This window comes from Xenia sp. Carnegie-2017, unplaced genomic scaffold (genome assembly GCF_021976095.1).
Source record: "Xenia sp. Carnegie-2017 unplaced genomic scaffold, XeniaSp_v1 HiC_scaffold_4, whole genome shotgun sequence".
Taxonomy (NCBI): domain Eukaryota; kingdom Metazoa; phylum Cnidaria; class Anthozoa; order Malacalcyonacea; family Xeniidae; genus Xenia; species Xenia sp. Carnegie-2017.
Window position 1 is genome coordinate 4,968,784 of NW_025813504.1, and position 18,603 is coordinate 4,987,386.

The 18,603-nt window shown below is 35.1% G+C and overlaps 1 protein-coding gene across 3 annotated transcripts; it reads right to left on the bottom strand.

The window, feature by feature from the left end:
• Positions 1-868: 868 nt before the first annotated feature.
• LOC124455475 (solute carrier family 49 member 4-like) lies at positions 869-17,223 on the bottom strand. 3 transcript variants are annotated; one of them, XM_047006109.1, is made up of 4 exons: positions 17,101-17,223; positions 13,713-14,034; positions 10,868-11,552; positions 869-957 (listed from the first exon to the last, which is right to left on the bottom strand). In XM_047006109.1, the coding sequence occupies exons 2-4, from the start codon at positions 14,032-14,034 to the stop codon at positions 936-938; spliced, it is 1,029 nt and encodes a 342-aa protein (XP_046862065.1). In that variant the 5' UTR covers positions 17,101-17,223; the 3' UTR covers positions 869-935. The 3 variants fall into 3 exon arrangements, with proteins under 3 accessions (XP_046862065.1, XP_046862063.1, XP_046862064.1); XM_047006107.1 differs by lacking the exon at positions 869-957 and adding an exon at positions 4,894-5,470 and having other exon boundaries at positions 17,101-17,215; XM_047006108.1 differs by lacking the exon at positions 869-957 and adding an exon at positions 6,269-6,963.
• Between the last annotated feature and the right edge of the window lie 1,380 nt (positions 17,224-18,603).

Sequence of the window (18,603 nt, forward strand, 5' to 3'; positions counted from 1 at the left end):
CATATGCATATCAAAAGAATGGAAAGAATAATAAGGCATATTCATGAACAATTCAATGCTTGTACAGCATCAAAGACAGGAGACTAAGGTTTCATCAACATACATTGCAATGGCGCATGAATTATAAAGACAATTACCATCACAAGAAGTCCACTATTTTGACAAAACAATGAATAAATGCAAATTACCAAGTGACATAGAACAAAAAACGTTATCTCTTACAGAGTTTATAAGTTATGACAGCAATACATTTACTACAATTTCACAGGGAAGACACATCCAAATCAGTGTAATTTTGAACGATGCGATCGCGTTTAGATGATTTATGCGTTGATGATTCATGTTAGTCACTAAATAGCCTCAATTTAACAATAGTGAATTTACAACTTGTACTGCAAGTTTTTTACGACTGATATTTTACGAATTTTTTTTCTGTTGCTTTTGCAATGTTTGCAACAGTCTAAATCCTGTGCAGTAGCCTGAAAACAAGACGACATACTGCGTACTCTTTGGCGACGGCTAAAATATATGCAACATTTTATGAGATTTTTATTAATTTTCGGTTGTGATTGTGTAGTCCTAAATATCCATTGATATGTATATTACATGGAACGTGCATTCCCAATATCGTTCGTTAGTACAAAAATTTGAAGCCGGAAATAGCTATAAGTAGAAGTTACTTATCGCAAGGAGAAACAAACGAAATTAACCAAAGAAAAGTATAATAATACTGTACTTTGTCGCCAATATTTTCTTAATAACATTGTGATAGGACCTTGTTGCATGTTATTCGCTCCGTGCCAAATGCGATTAAATGATATTAAATCTTCGAACGCGGAGTCATCGCATACAGGAAATTTTTCATTGTATTCTTTGTCCATGCCATGGTTAGATTCGCGCCACGTATTTGACGTTTTGTTAAATCCATACTAATATCATATTTTCCTCACCCGAGCACTGTAACAAGAGCGGACAAAAAATGCGAATAAGTATCGAACTGGCTAAATACGGCAACGGTGAAAATCAAGGGGTTTGCTATAACCCGAGCGATAATTGGAGACGCGCCTAATACCTTTCTGGTCAGCGGCAGAAGTCTTTACATAATAATCGCTAATGAGTACAATATGTTTCTTGTATAAAATAGCATAACACAAATCAACACAAAGTATATAGCACAGTGCCACATTGTATAATATGTTCATTTGGCTTTTACAAAATATGCTTTACTTATATTAATTATCGTCCAAGCGGCATCTCTGACACAAAACCTGTGGTCATTTTTATAACAGATGTTACTTCAAACGCGCATTGTGAAATATAGTAGTTCTTCAGCGTGAATCTGCAGAATGCTCAAAAATACAAGCAAACCTTCATTAGAGAAAAACTCGCAATTGTGCAAATTTTGGAAAATTGCTGCACAAGATACATTGATGGAACGGTGGAGCAAATGGAAAAACTTCTTGAACAATTTCATGTCTCGTAGTTTATTTTCAATTGTTGCACCATACTGCAAACAATTTGTAACATATTCCGAAAAACATTATCATGTAAACTCAAAATTTTAGTTATAATAGCAAGAAACAAAATCTAAAAGCATTATTTTGACTTTATTTCAAAGTCATTATAAAGCTAATGTAGCTAAGTTTACAAGATCATGTTTTGTTGAAGTATGTTTTGTATTTGTTACTTCAAATTGTCGGCTTAAAAAGGTTTTTGTAATTGTTGAACAGTTAACTTTCAAAGGCCGTCAAAATACGTAAACTTTGATAAATTGATTTCACACGTTAATATCCTTGAAAAGTGAAAGATCTTTTTGAATTTAGGTAATTGATTCTATCTCGTTTGTAAAAGCTGACAACCACTCAAAAAGAAGGGGCAATAAACGGTTTTCAGTTACAGGTAATCAACTCAACTGCATCACGCATCTTACCCCAAAATATACCGGGAAAACACTAAGAAATTTTCCACCAACGCATTTCATTTTTTTTTCTAGCACCGTCAGTGTTTTAAAGCAAGAAGGGAAATATTCCAATTCAGATTTTTTGAAATCCGTTTTTGATTGTGAGCAACGAAACAAGACATTGTTTAAATGAGAGCGCTAAAGTATTTATTTTCCGTTATGATATTTAAGATTTATTTGTGCACATTTTGTCTTGACACCACACCCTTTTATTTTAACCAACTTCTCAGGACAGGAGAGGCACTTGCAGACACGACGTAAAGAGTGACCATGATTATGAAGAAAAGGGATGGATTCCATTACAGAACAGTAGAAAACTGGGTTCCCTGCATGCCCAAGAGTCTGAATTTTAACTGCCAGGTGGAACATACAGAGTTTCAGAAACTTTAGGTGATTCAATGTTAACAGTACTATATTGTGCGAGCGAGCTCTTTTAGAACAGGCCCCAACGATGACATTCCTAATATTATATTTGATTAGTTACCACAAACGTCATCGTCTTGTGTTCAGTCATGTTCGATTGCCAGCAGTAACGGATTGCTAATTACCGGACCTGTAGGCTAAGGCAAAGTTGTGGGCTTTATTTCTCCCACTAACTCCAGTTAATTTTTTTGCTTTGGCATTTCCTTGTGCATTTAAACAGTAGATAGTACGAAAGCCATTTTCCTCAGCATTCAATTGATCGTTAAATTTTTTAAACGGCATAAATGATCTAAGTTAAACACATTTAGCTATCCCTGACAAGCAAAAACGTACAAATCCTAATTATGTTTAGATGCAACAGGCCTCTTGAAAGCCTGGTCCTGTGGGCTTAAGCCTATTTAGCATACGGGATAGTCCCCCTAGATGATTGACAAATGGATCAAATCGGTTTTGAATTGCGCTGGTACAGATGGCTATATTTAAGGGTCTATCAACGATGTCATCGTCAACCTCCAAGGCTAGAGTAGCTAGGGTGTCACTAGATCAAGAGATCATGAAAATGATAAACTGGTTGGGTACCTCTACCTTTACTCGTTTCTACTATCGAACAAACTTTGACCGTTCATACAATAGAGCAGTGCTGTCCCGGGCACTGTAATCACCGCATCCAGTTTGGGAAGATTGCTTTAAACAAGCATTGTTACATCGAAACTTCTGTGTTTGATATATATTTGGAAATTTTGCAAGGGCACACAGCACCCGCAGTAAAGTCAAGATTATATGAAAACACAAAAGTAAGATAGCTAAAACAATCCCTCCCACTCTCCCATTATGTCACGTTATGTTTTGTTTTCAAGAAAATGGTTGAAGCCCGGAGTATCGTTACATGTTTGTAGATTTAAATAGTCCAGATGAGTATAGAGTCCTTGAGAAGGACAGTTGATTTATGTTGGCTGATGTTTAGACAACCTCAGCGATAGTCATTTTCAGTTGTTGTTCTGCTCACATGAGTCTCTGTCGTGGACATATGGTGGGCCAATATTTTAGCCTTTCTATTGTAGTCTTTTTTAGTTTAGCTATTTATTACTTTTATTATGTTTAAAGTAAATGGTTTGAACCCGGGAGTATCATTACATGTTTGTAATTGTAGATCGTGCGGGTTGGTATAGTCCTAAGAAGGACTGTTTTTGTTGTTGTTGACTGACGTTTCGACAAACTTAGCGGTAGTCATTTGAAGAGTCAAATGAGGAATAACGTCCGGTTAGCCGTATTTGTTACCTGGTTCTTACGTCATTGTATTGTGTGTACAAGAAATGTGTACGCGAGTTATGAGGAATTAAGCATTGTTATAATTCACTTCTGTATTTTCGTATAATCTCAACTTTACTGGGGGCGCTGAGCGCCCGTGCAAAATTTCCAATTTTATGTGTTAGATACGGTAAAACAGAGTAAGCCGTAGTAAAATTTACTCGCTTTCTAGAGCTGAATGAAGTTTCAGTTTTTCACTGTAAAAATTAGTGCTGTTATGAGCACGAATTATCTACTATATATGATTCTTTAATCGACACAAGCTGGTACCGGTTTGACTTCGTTCCGGTCTCATGTAAACAGGGCCTTATTAGATGTTTGTGTTCCCCTTTTTTTGGAATCAAAATTCTGAGCGATCGTGCCTTCCAACAAGATACTTCAGCAAGATCGTAATAGAAATTAAAGAAGAATTTTACAAGTATATCATTTTTTACGAAGTAAACCGAATTTGTCTTGAAAATTTTGCTGTCAATTTGTGTTAGACAGGAAGTACACTTCAAAAAATCGAATTAAATAGGATTTATCCAACGAAAAGTCTTTATTCATCGGAAAATTCTTCGCAGTCTGAAATTCTTGCTGACATTTTTCTCAGGCCAGTTTCTATTACGAATGCTTCTTGATGAACGACGGGTTAGATTTGCATGATTGTACATATTATTACATATGTTTCACTGTAACATAATTGCGAGAAGATTTGTTGGCGGAAATACTTCACGATTGATTAGCAAGCTGTGGTTGGTGCACATTTTACAAACAACTCGATATGGGATACTGGGGCATGAGTGAAATGAAACTAGAATTCCTAGGAGTTTCTTGAGAATATTTGTACCAACATTTTTTAAATGATGTTCTTACATAGAAGAATTGTTCCATCAAGTTCTATCTCGACGACCGAATTTTGTTCCAAGTTCTAAAACCAAGTTATATCTGGACGATCGACTCAACGATCAACATCCTCATCGTCCAACCAAGTTTCCATTTGATCGCTGAGCCAAAAATAGCTATTTTTTCGACGATTGACGATTCGACGATTACATGGAAACCGAGCTTTACAATTACGTACTGTTTTCAAGACAATACAGCTACGACAATATGGTATGTGTTTTTTTTCGAATTTTGTTCACCAATAATTCTATTTTGTTACATAAAAAAAGAGGGTATGTGTTATATATATTACAAATGCTAAATATAGTATAGAGTTATACTCCGTGTAAATTCAGGGCTTTAATATTTATGATAAGAATAATCATAACTTAAAGTTGTCCATTTCAAAATTTAAAATTAAGAATTTCGTATTGTAGATGAAATATACTGTCAAAGATTGCTTACATTTACATATTCAAGGAGCTTGAAGAAAAATCATTTTCTATCTTTGCACGTTTGTCTACAGAATATCGGTTGTACGTTTCCTTCACGAAAACTAAAAGCAAAGTGGACGCTGCACAAGTGCCAATAGTGGCCCATAACATCCACTTTGTACCCAAATGTCCCAGAGGTACAACCAAAAAAATTGATTGCAAAAAATTATTGAAGAACATAACAGAACCGGATGTTATACCCTCGGCTACCGGGTATGTCAACTCGACTCCTAACTCATAAAAGAGTGGTATTGTTCCGTTGAGAAAAAATCCACTGAGGCTAAACAAAACGTAGACTAAGCCTTTGTTAAATCCAATAACTCGAGTAAAAACGTAATAAATCAACAAAATAGCAAACAACGAAAAGGCCATGAACACAATAAGTAATAATTTCAAGTGTCCGGTAAAACGATCGGCGAATCTAAAAATCAAAATATGAAAACCAGAATATGAAAATCATCACGCGGGAAAAATAGTATGTAATTTGTACGACTACAAATCAATCAAAACACGAAGAAAACAATGAAAAAGCAATTTTCCCTCTTTAAAAAACAAAAACAGATAATTCTATAAAACACACTTTAAACAACCAAAAGTCTTTGTACAAGATATATTTCGTTTTTACACAAGACATCATTAGACAATGCAAAATAATCACATTAAAATTTACATATAATGTACTTTGTTACAGGTGTTAAATAACATCGAGTAAGTGTGACTGGACAAAAATAAAGTGTGATTTAGGATACTCGATGCAGCTACACAAAGTGGTGGATATGAACACAAAAATTAATGGTGTATACGTAAAGGCTTGAGTGAGATGAAACTGTCTATGTCTGCTTTGGGCATTTACAGTCATTTGCAATTAACCGCGAGGCGTGCACAAATGAAACGTGCGTTATAGTTTCAAAACTTGGCGTTACTAACGGCTAACTTGACGTTACTATACAGCTATCTCATTGTTTCTAAGGCGTAACCCCGAGATAACATTGGTTAATAACAAAGTGTCGCTTTACGAGTCTACGACACACTGTGTCTCACCAATACCAACTTAAACTGTTATATCTTACGATAGAGTTTAACGTTTTCAAAAGTCTTTCCATCCTTGCCAAATTTCAACATGTCGCAGTTGTTTATTAAATAAAAACAACATTTTCCACAACATAACGCGTGCGCCTTAGCAACAATGAGTTAGCCGTTAGTAACGTCAAGTTTTGAAACTATAACAAACGTTTAATTATGCACGCCGCACAGTCAATTGCAAAAGGCTGCATTGTGAAAGTGAGCTTTCATTAATCATTAAGTCAGGGGAGCAGTATGATGAAGATAGGATAACAAAATCATTAATGGAAGCTTAGGTTATTTTGTTACGTGTGACTAGATGTTTCATTATGGATAAGATGCTGGATGGTGGTAGGGTATAATGACTGTTTTCCAGGTATGAGATGATTTGTGTGGTTTGAATTCGAACTATACACGATGCAGTTCACCGGTAACATGAACTTGACATGATAAAAAATAACAAATCTCAAGAATTTGGGAATATTGTCCTTCAATGAAAAAAAAACAAGAATGCTTGTAGAATGACAGAAAACAATTGCAAGACTTATATAAGGGAATGCCGGCAGCATTGTAGAGGTGTTTAAGTTGAGTGCGTATTTGGAAACAAGTGCGAGCCTGTGCAGGAAAAAGATCAAATCTACCAACAAGTTAACGGGTGAGTAACCCTTCGGACTACTTTTTGCTACGATCTTTATATCAATTCATGCACAGAAATGGTTAAAAACTGCCCTCAATCTTTCAAACCACTTCTATATACATACTACGTTGACGACGCCTTTCTTCTTCTAATGTGCCAACGTATGACTTAGCGATTAGCACTGTTTTGATCACATACATCTGTTCCTCTGTTCCCTTAATCAACAACACACAACATGACGTTCACCTCTGAAACGGTCAAACGAACTTCCCTTTTTGGACAAGGATATTACATTTCGATGAAAAATTATTGAATCAGTGTATCAAAACTTCACATTCATGCACTGGACTTTTCACACATTTCTTCAGCTTTATTTCTATTACTTTTAAGCGTTGCCTAATTTTTACCAATATTCATCGCGCTTAGTTTCAATCTTTATTCAAGATACAAAAACTTTCACAATCAACTCCAAAATGGTTAGAAACTCTTTGATAACCAACGGTTTTCCCCCTCAAATATTTAATAGCATTGGTCGTTGCTCTCTTTACATATTCTACCCCAAAACCAACACTTTCACTGCGCCAAAGCTCATCTGCTTTCCCTACACAGGATGACCCTCTCTTCAAATACGCCCCCCAAGTTAATCGCAAAGGCAATGCCGCCATCACTCACATGAGTGATAGATTTGTATTCCGCCCTTCCACAAGCATGGAACAGATTCCCAACAGTCTTAAAATATATTATTGTTATCACTTCAAGTGTCGATGCTGTACCGTGTCGCAAGTGGAACCAAACCATACGCCATCTTCATACCAGAACACCTGGGATTGTCTTTAACAGGTGATGCCTTACCACATCTAGCATCTTATCCCATATTAACACATCAGATCACACAGCCTCCTCTGATGTTTTAACTTTATCTTTTCATCGCTCTACCCAACTTGAGTTAATGTACAAGGATAGTCTTGTGATCTCTAATCTCACACCCAAACTGAACGTCCAAGAGAGTTTCATCCTACTCCAGTTTTTTTAAGTAGGTACATTTTATATCCATATCCATCAAATTATGTATTTTTATCCTCACTCACATGCACTTAGTACTTTTTTCTTTGTTCTATTCGTCACTTAAATCTCACTGCAATTTAAATCTGTAACTACGCTCATAATATGTAAATTTTCATATGTAAACGAGCAATATGATTTCAATGACTTAGAACCCAGTCTACTAGATATTAGACTCCGCCAAAATTCTATAATTACGATTGAAGTATTGATATGCAGATTACATGAATCGCGCATTCCAAATATAGTAAGGGCAAAAAATTAAAGCCGGAAGTAGGCAGCTATGATTGGATGCGGCCCCATATTGAACAGTCACACTCGTAATAATAATCTATAGTAAAGAACCACGATAGCAATTTTGGAATAAATCCTTTCTTAACAGTACAACTGCTTCCAACACTTAATCTTTTTAAAGCTAATACGTAGGAGTTTTGTCAATGCATCATAAGAGACGCTTCTCGCAATTTTTCATAACAGAAGTTGATATAATTTGTATGTCAATCTCGTGAAGTGGGACTGTTCAATATGGCCGCCTTCGGGCTTCAAATTAATTAGTGATGCGCGATCCATGCATTGAATTATAAATATACTGGAATGATAACTCAGGGAGGAAAATTGAAGCCGTGTTTTGTAGGTAGTGCTAGTCCTTTGTAACCTTAGTTTTTCAAAAAAAACACTTTATATATCGCTAAATTTCACCCTTTTCTCTTTGTTTATAACCTTCAATATTTAGCTTTGACTATAGTTGAAGCATTAACTTTTTCACTCAAGTAACTACATTGAACAAAGGTCGTTTAGTTTCTGAAATATTATCTGACAAAAATAAAAGTTGGCATTAAACCGCGCGAAAATATTCGCTTTTTCTGAGTTATAAGAAGTAAATATAAGAAGTCATAATAACAAGTAAAGATTCTCGCAAAAAACTATTTAAAAAGCCTTATTCATGTGATGTATAAATACAAATAACATATTTCAAGTAAACTATGTCCTATTTTTGTATGTTGTGAGTAAAAAACCCGATAAAAAGGAAAAGAAAATAAGCACATCGCATATCACGAATAAGCAACATTTTAATATAAAATGTCTTTATATATTTTTTAGCATTTTCCGTCTTGTAGTAGTTTGTCGGATCAACCTCGATTCTTGTCGATTACGTTTTTCCACGTAAAAATCTCGCTAGGTAAAATGGTACAATGCTGAAAAATTGTCGAAAAAACGACCAGAAATAAAATTTTTTGACGGAATTCCCGTTGCCAAAGGTAAAAACAAACATCGATCGCCAAGAAAATATGCACTATTTCAGGGGGGAGTAGAAAAATTTTAGACGTATGTTAGCTTCATCCAATCACAGGGCATTCTTATTTTAGTTATCATTCCAGTATATTTATAATTCAATGGATACATGTTATACATATCAATGGAGTTAGTCCGTATATTGTGGTACTATATCGTTCAGCTTCATTTGGTAAAACTGAGTAAATTTTTGCCATCTTGACATTTTCGACTACGCTGAATCAAAATCCGAAGAATTACCAAGTCGTAGATCAGCAGTTTTTTTCTAATTCGCAGTTTTAGTCATCACTCATCAGGTACGTTTACTAAGATGTATATTAGACTGGATAACGCATCTCTTGCGAAAATTGAAGCCGGAAGATCGACCATTTGCTACTGGCTTCATGGGGGTATCGGTCCAACTTTACTATACTTTGTATTACAAAATCACAGTTTTCGCGTTTTTATTCCTTATACAAACTCTGAAGCTCTGTTTTTTTGTCTTTGTAACGACTGAAAAATAAGATGGCAAGTTGTATTGAAATTTGAAAGATGAAGGTGACGAGGACAATTTCAGCCGTGCGAGACATTTTTAGAAGATGAATACTTAAATTACAAATTTACAACAAAGTAAGAACAAAGGTATTCATATCTTTAACCTATTCATCGATATTGAAGTTGTTCACATAGGAACTGGTTGAAAACTTTGCATCGCTTAATGACAACAGAGTACATTTATTCGCATATTTTGATGATGTACATCTCGTAGAGTTTGATGATACCGTTTTCAACTTACTATTGTTCATCAAAATGTCTTTCTGATTATTTATTTTGTTTCTTTACTGATATAATAAAGACGCAATTTGAAATTATTATGATATTAGCGATGTGAATAACAAATTGTTCTTAAGTAAATTTGTAGCAATCTTCCATAAACGTCATTGCAGATGAAATTTTGGTAGCAGTAGTAGGATTCTGTACTATTTCTACATTTTTTAAGAAGCAGCAACATCATATAATCTCCAGCTTGTTTCAAAACAATGCAAGTCGACCTTGTACCATCTCAATTTTCTGCCATTATAAAGCCAAACTTTTTAGGATTAAATATTGTTGCCGGTTGTTCTGTTCCTTTCACAAAAATTTTGCACGAATCGAAACTTTGTAGAACGAATAAAAACGCAAAAACTGTGATTTTGTAATACAAAAAAAAGTGAAGTGGGACCGATACCCCTAAGGTCATAATTAGATTAGCCAACTTCCGGCTTCAATTATCTTACTATATTTTATACATAGATGCGTTATCCAGTATAATATACATATCAGTGGTCTGGGGTAAAATCTCGCGTGTCTGGCGTAAGATATGGCTTCAATTATTTGCTTGAGGTTGCGTCCCATGTATTTTAGTTCAATGGTCATAACATACGGACTAAGTGAAGCAAGCCGCCATGTTGAAAGGTGGCAAAACTGAGGATATTTACAATTGATAACTGCTTTTTTTGAGTTTATGTACAGTGGCTAAGTTGACAGTCTAGGTTTAATTTTTAAAATATTTGATAGGATTGGGTTTTTAAACCTTCGTTTAGCATATTTTGAGTTTTGTATTTTTCTAGCTTCCAAAGTGGGTTCTAAATCATTGGATGATTTCAAATTTCTCTCAGATGCCATGTGTAAAAACCAAACGTTACTTTAAAAATATTTTTCTTCAAATGGGCATGCTTAAAATTTTATGTTGTGTAAGTTCTTTTCAATACAAATCTGACAAGATATAGCAAGGTATATACTTACACGGAAAACGAGACGCCGGAAACGGCACCGCTCATAACAGCAACAAAGCCAAGCCACTCGGCAAAATGCTCATTCACATCAATGCCATACCCGGAAAGATTCTGATACAAGACAGCACACCAGCCACCATAGACACCCGTTGTCGCTCCGTAAATCGTTGCAAGAAGAAGAAAATTAAAGTTTGTAATCAGACGTCTGGCACCATCTTTAAAATCAACACGAACCGTGGCCGCTGAATGACTGGGTGGACTGGGAGGTTTGGATGGATAATATACAAAGACAAAAAAGAAAAAGACTGCTTGCAATCCAGATTGGGTGTATAACAAACTATTGATTTGCTTTTGGTATTTTGCTTCTTCAGTTTCGTTTAATCTGTAGTTATCACCAACTTTAACAGCATTCGAATCTTTGACATCGTCGACAAAGCTGGGTCCGACAAGAAACGACAAAGATGTACCCACATAAGACGCGACACTTGAAATGGCAGTGGCAGTAGTGCGTTGAGAGGGAGGGAACCAAGTTGAAGAAAGAAGAGGAGCAGCAGCTATACCACTTGCTAAACCAATGATTATCTGACCGCAATGAATCAAAGCAGTCGAGCTTGTCGTGCTGCCAGTTGGAATAAATCGTAGAACTGAGCCCACCAACGTGAATCCTGCAGATAACAGTAAACCAACACGTAAACCTAAATAAAGACGAGAAATCTATCAAAGCTTAAGAAGTTTGAGACGATAGAAGAAACTGATCTTTAATGATTCGTTTCAACAAATAACGTAAAGCAGAACTAATATAGACTCGATCTCTCGATTATCTAATCACTTCAATATTGCACTACATAATCACGTGATACGTCAACATTGATCTCAAAGTCTGTGACATCAGTTAACACCGATCTTTTAATGCACGACAATCTGATTTCGTTGTGCACACTGTTAGACATCGTCTAATTGTTCCACACGTTTTCGTAAAGAATGTGTGCCAACAAAGATGCATTGCGGGTTTTATTTATGTTTTTATTGTTAACTTTTAGGCTTGCGGCACCCTGACACAACGTTTACTCTACTCCATATCGGTATAAAAACGGCGCAAAAAAGTAACAGAACAGGGTTGCATTTATACTGCACAGTAGCGGATTCTTTGAAAACGTCACTTTTCCGGAGCGATTGACCACACTTTCTAAACGTGGTCGAACGAAAACGGAGCGCTACGCATCGTCGTGTAAATAGCTAACCGTTAATATTTCGCTACACTTTAGATACCAGTCCACTTTAATTCGTACCGCGTTGTGGCGCATAATTAAAAATGGTGATCATTTTATGTTTTGGAAAGCTTTTAATGACTGATTCCGTTGTAACTATTGAAAATCGATGTTTTTTATGACCTGTGGCTAGAGATATAAACATCCAGCAATATACAAATAAGAAATGGTGCAATTTTATACAAACAACTAACGAATTTCGACAGCTAGAGACAATATGTGTAAACACCCGCAAAACTGCAGTGGAATTCAAACGGATCAGTGTAAACGCAGTCAAATTCTGCGGTAACTTTTTCGATCCGGCGTAGTGTAACGTAGTCTGAATTCAATTTTGTCACTACGCTGTCTAATTTATCTGAAAAATTAGCAAAAAACAACATAGATTAAAATAGGTACCAACATTTACACCAACATCTGCATCTACATTAACATCGACATCAACACCAATATCAACACCAACATCTACATCTCCATCTCCAATAACATCAACATCAACATCAATACCAACATTTACACCAACATCTACATCTACATTAACATCAACATCAACATCAACACGAACATCAACACCAACATCTACATCAACATCAACATCAACACCAACATCAACACCAACATCTACATCTACATTAACATCAACATCAACATCAACACGAACATCTACATCGCCGTCGTTATGGTCTTTAATTCCATCGTTAGTAGAGACCTTGAAGTTGTAGCCGTACATAAAAAAATTATTCACTGTTTCAAGTCATAAGATACTTGTTTTTTGACGTTGCAAACATAAATACTGCGACTACACTCTGGTTGCCGCATTAAAATTCAACTCCCCCAACTCAATGCCACAAAACGCCAGGCATGTCGTCGGCCAACAAATTTGTGATTTTTCAAACATACCACCTTTTTTGTCAAATACTTTCAACCCAAACCAATGAAACAACTCCGACAAACTTTAAAAAATCGCTGACTGAACGCAAACAAAACGGTAAAGTGAAGTCAACATAATCTCCCTTCCAGACCAGAACATTCAGAGAAAATAGCGGTTTGAAAGATGTGTGAGGACAATGCGATTGGCGATTTTTATATCCACTTAGCTACAACCCTCATTGCATCTGGCCTGCTATAAATGATCCGGAGAAAAGGCATCTGAAACTTCACTATATAGCAGAAGAGAAAAGTTCTATTTTTTAATACTGTCAAACACAAAGTTTGGACTGGCTTCACAAAAATTTTCTTTCGGAATGAATTATGACTTACGTAACAACAAGTAACAGTTAAGTAATCAAAATAACATGCGATATTTTCATGATAAAGAGAAACTCTTCGTCGTCGTCCGTATAACCAACTGTATCCAAGGGTTACGACAGAAAGATGGACTTTTTTCAGTATAGTATAGTGGTTAACCGCGCATGCATACGCGAGCAGATACTCACGAAAACTCAATTTTACATTAATTATTATCATTGGTCTGTTGAACCACAATAAAAACATCCTCCATATTCTTGGCACACAAAATGGACGTTACGCTGTGATTAACGCGTAAGGCGTCTTGGTTGACACAAAAATTCATGAAGTAATATTTATTACCTTTAACGTCCACAACCCAAGCAAAAGGCAACATAGTGATACAAAACGTGACGCTTCCCCAGGCAGCAATAAGATCGATAACCCATCCATCCCATTTATAAACCGCCCGAGCTGTCGTCTCAATTGGACCAAAAGTGTTCCACATCGCATTCTGCATGATTCCAATGATGCAGTACATAATTAAGATATACCAACGTCTCTTGTACACTCGCGTTTCAGATTGCCCGATGTACGAATGATTAGAAGTAACTTTAGGAGGTAACAGACTTTCATCGGCTTTGTTTGGACTTCTAGAACCATTGCGCTGAATACCATTGCTCATCTAAAAATGTAAGAGTGAATGTGAATTGCACAGTATTGTAAGCAAAGGCCCTGGGAACGAGTTTAGGAGAGTTTCGCCTGAGAAAGAGCTACTTACACACGATTTATTTAACGATAAAAATGTCATGCGATTGATGCTCATTTTTAAATGATAACTCGTTCACTTGTTTGCTATTTTATTTCTTATTTTCACGCTCAAACTTCAAATCCACCATATAAGACTGAGTAAATTTTATATTTCAGTAGTAGTTGGCCAACTTCCCATTATTTTATAATGAACAATTAGTTGTTAGTTTTCGCTGAAGTTTTCATATCTGTATGGCATGATTCCAACATTACAGCACGTTCCAGGCACCGTTATAAATGACCAGCAAGACGATAGTGTTGTAAGCTTTATTTAAAAACAGCGGAAGCACGAAAGCAGTAAAGTTTAGTAAATAATGAAGACTAAAAATACTACAAAATATAAAAGCGACTTTAAACATTTAACGAAATCGCCAATGTTGACAGATTAAGCGCACAGTTATCTTGAACTTGTACATTGTGACAGTATCTTATTTGGATGAATTAATCTAAGAATGGGCATCGACCAATCGGAGCATGCGTGGGACGTTGCTCGAGTTACTGAAAGTATTCATGACATCAAATTTGACCAAGGTGTTTTTTTATTGAAATGTAAAGGCAATTTAAAATGACTTAATAATTCTTCAAAAGAATTTTGTTATTCTATTTCTTTTTGAAGCAATGTAACTTTTCTTCATTTTGCATCGTTATGAAATCACAATGATCACATTGCATAATTAGCATTAGGGAAAACTAATTTTTGTCAACATTATATTAAAATATGTTATTTTGGCATTTTAAAAATAATTATGTACACATGTGTTCATGAAACTATTGTATGCTATTGAACTGCATATATTGTTGCAAATGCTCATAGAATCGATTCAACTATCTAAAGAACTTTCCCTGATTCTGACGTAGGCACTTTAAATCTTGCTTTCTTCCCGTGTTTTGGATCAGACTATTCAAACATGGAAACTAGTAAGTGTTCAATACTTAACAGGCAACAGTAAAATTGGTAACTCGATTTGTTGGAATTTACCATTTTATCTTATTTGGAATGAACTGACTGATGAACACGTTATAGAATGACTATATCTTTATTAAGTCATCAAATAAACATTTATGGCTTGTTGGATAGTTTTCTTGTAGTTATTAGTTCGTAGGTATGGGCTTTGCATGTATACATGTATATGAATATCCCACCCTCCTCATTACCATTCTAGAATTGGCCCTTTGAACAGCTATTTTCATCTTCTCTATATTAATAATTGCTTGTGTATTGATAATTATGATTTGTTGACTCAAGTTGATGTTCTTCTCATCTTTCAGTGAAATGGAATATTCAATATTTACCTGATAATTGTTGTTCTCCATGTCATTATTAATAATGAATAAAAATTAAGTACAATAAGTTATGTTATTTCATTTTATAGGATAAATAAATGTCTGTAACCAGAATGTGCATTAAAACTCACATCTGGATCCAGAAAATTTATGTTAAATTCTGAATATTAAGACAATAATTGCATTGGTCGGACTGTTTAACCGAGCACAATTGATTTGCAGACTTACTTCAACAAATAACATACCAATTTATTCAACCTAAGGCTTAATGATGATCATTTTAGTTTTAAAAGGGCATACAATCAGTATAATTTCCTTGCTTCATGTCAATTTCTTGAATTGTTCTGTTATAGGTTTGCTATTATTGTTTTAATGTGTAAAAATTTGTTGAATATGATTCAAAAATATAGCACACTTGTCAGTATACTTGGTTTTTTCTGGCACAGAAAAACTTGCAGGTACCCTAGCAAGGTCTAAGTTTGTAGTACAACAAATTCTTTATATTCTTATTCATTCAAACCTTATTGCTCAAAAATTCTGGTCAGTAATTGTTCAGAGAGTCATTTTTATTTATACTTTTAATAAGTGCGCATAAGTTATCTTGACCATGGTTAGCTGTTTTCAGGCACAACAACCAATCAAGTACATAAGATCCTAAAATCTGACACTCTTACATTAAATCTTACATTAAAGAAGTATTTAGATACATTGATGAAAAAACATTGTGCACAACTAATGATCAATTACTTTCTCCCATACAACCAAATATATATATCACATACAGTGGTTCTTATAGGCAACTACATTACATAGTTTGCTCAGATATTGTTTCCATTGCGAATATTGCTAGCATTTTCGATCACTGCTACAAATTGGCTTGCCTAATAACAAGTGATGCATTTTGTTTATGAAACTTAAAAGACTGGGCCACAAAGAAGATTGATTTTACCTAACTCTATAAACAGTACTATAATGTATGATATATTTTGTTAGTCAAACTCAAAAGGGTGATACATACTATTTATGAACTCAACTCAAATAACTGCAACATAATGGGTGATACATTTTGCTAATGAAACTCAACTCAAAAGAGTGCACCATATTGAAAGTGTGATTCATTTAGTTTATCAACTTGAAAAACTGTACTACAACCATTTATATTAATTTTACTTGTAAGCATGTCATAGAATGTCACCTAAGGTAATATATAACCATTTTCCTCAGCTGTGAACAGATTACACTATGAAAAAAAACAAAAGCTTCTCGCTTTCGTATGTTAATTAGATTGTAAATATAGAAAGCAAAAACTATATACACCAAAACTACGTGAATTTATTCTGGGAAATGTAATCATTCGAAGAAACCGTTTTTAGAATACATCCAACATGGTGACATGAAATACATACTTCAAGTACATACTTCAATTGTTGATGTACTGGAGAATTTACAACTTTAACTCATGAGCAACGGTGTTTCTTTTCAACATATTTATATTTTTCTACAATTTTACATTTTAATACAATTATTGTTTTGGACAGTACTTCAACAGTGCGTGTTTATCATTAAACTTATTAAAACTTCTACAGTTAGAATCACATATAAAGCATACGTCGTTGTAATTAAAATTAACGAAGAAAAATAAAATGAAAAAAATTACCTGTGCAAATTTCCAAAATCGAATTTCCTCGAATGATATTTGTAAAGCCAGCTGTTTCTAATGTAATAAATTGTAATTATTCCAACCAAATTATAATGCATATTTACATGTAAAACTAGAAGTTACTATCGCAGTGAGAAGTGCTGCTCCTCTCATCCCACCCTCCCCTCCCCCTTCCCTTGTCAATAAAAATTGCCATGAATAATCGGACACCTTTAGATCTACAACTTCGTGTACAGCATATTAAAGTGTTCGGTGTTCTAGCATATGTTGCAAATTAACTTGGATAAAATACTTCAAGATAAATCAAGGGGTTTGCTATAACCCGAGCGATAATCGGAGACGCGCCTAATAGCTTTCTGGTCAGCGGCAGAAGCCTTTACATAATAATCGCTAATAAGTACAATATGTTTCTTGTATAAATTTTCATAACACCAATCAACAGAATACAGCACAGTGCCCACATTGTATTATATGTTCATTTGGCTTCTACAAAATATGCTTTATTTATATTAATTGTCGTGCAAGCGGCATCTCTGACACAAAACCAGTGGTCATTTTTATAACAAATATTGCTTCAAACGCGCATTGTGAAATACAGTATTAATTCAATGCGTAATGCAACGTTTGCGCCCTGCATATATTTTACACACTTCCTCTTTTAATATTTTGTACGTTATCAATCTATATGATTGCGCCCATCCTACTTTCTTAGCACACTGTTGTGTCCAGCTTCAACTACGTTAAAAAATTTAAAGGACATCGGCAACGAAAATTTTTAGGGCATATTTTTGAACCTTTGTGATGTCTAACAACTAATATAGCAAATTTTTTTTCAAAAATATTTTGTTGCTGAGATATTTGCAGCAAAAGTTTTATAAATTTCGCCATCTTGGATAAAATTTTGATAAAATTATCTCGAGCGGTATTGACGTCATTGGCTGGTAAGCAGTCAAAACAACAATACAATATACTTCGTGATTGACGGCGTTACAACACATTTAAAGCATATTTTACGGGGTTTTTTGCTGTAATGGATGACATACACGAAAATCAACTGGGTTAGGTTCTGTCCTATCAATATGAACCTGAAATGAAGGCCGAAACAAGTGAAGAAAGCGGTTCCGAACAGGAGAGTGAGCGGGGCGACTTGTCCTCGTCGAGGATGAAATAGATGCTAAAGTTGAGAGAGCAAATGCTTGGCGCCTTCAAACTCTAAGTGTGGACATACTTTGTCGAAAAAGGCAATCGAATGTTTTTGTTGCTTGGAAAAAGCGCTTGAATACGATGAGTATGAGGCTTTGCTAGGCCAAACAGAAACTCAAGGAGAGTATTGCTTGACAACACACCAAGAATTTAGGGACAATATGCTGTCAGAAAGTGTGTTAAAGATAGACGTGTGTCGGTATCTTGAAGAAAACTGCCCTCTGTCTGATGAGCTGGCGAGAATACACAAGCTGCATCGATTAGTCGCATATCAAAGATGTTCTAGGTGGATTTTTC

Coding starts and splice junctions, on each gene's coding strand:
- LOC124455475 (XM_047006107.1), bottom strand. CDS start 14,034: ATGAGCAATGGTATTCAGCGCAATGGTTCTAGAAGTCCAAACAAAGCC. Junction 11,553..13,712: donor TTGGGTTGTGGACGTTAAAG/GTAATAAATATT, acceptor GTCTTTATTTAG/GTTTACGTGTTGGTTTACTG. Junction 5,471..10,867: donor TCCGGCGTCTCGTTTTCCGT/GTAAGTATATAC, acceptor TTTGATTTTTAG/ATTCGCCGATCGTTTTACCG.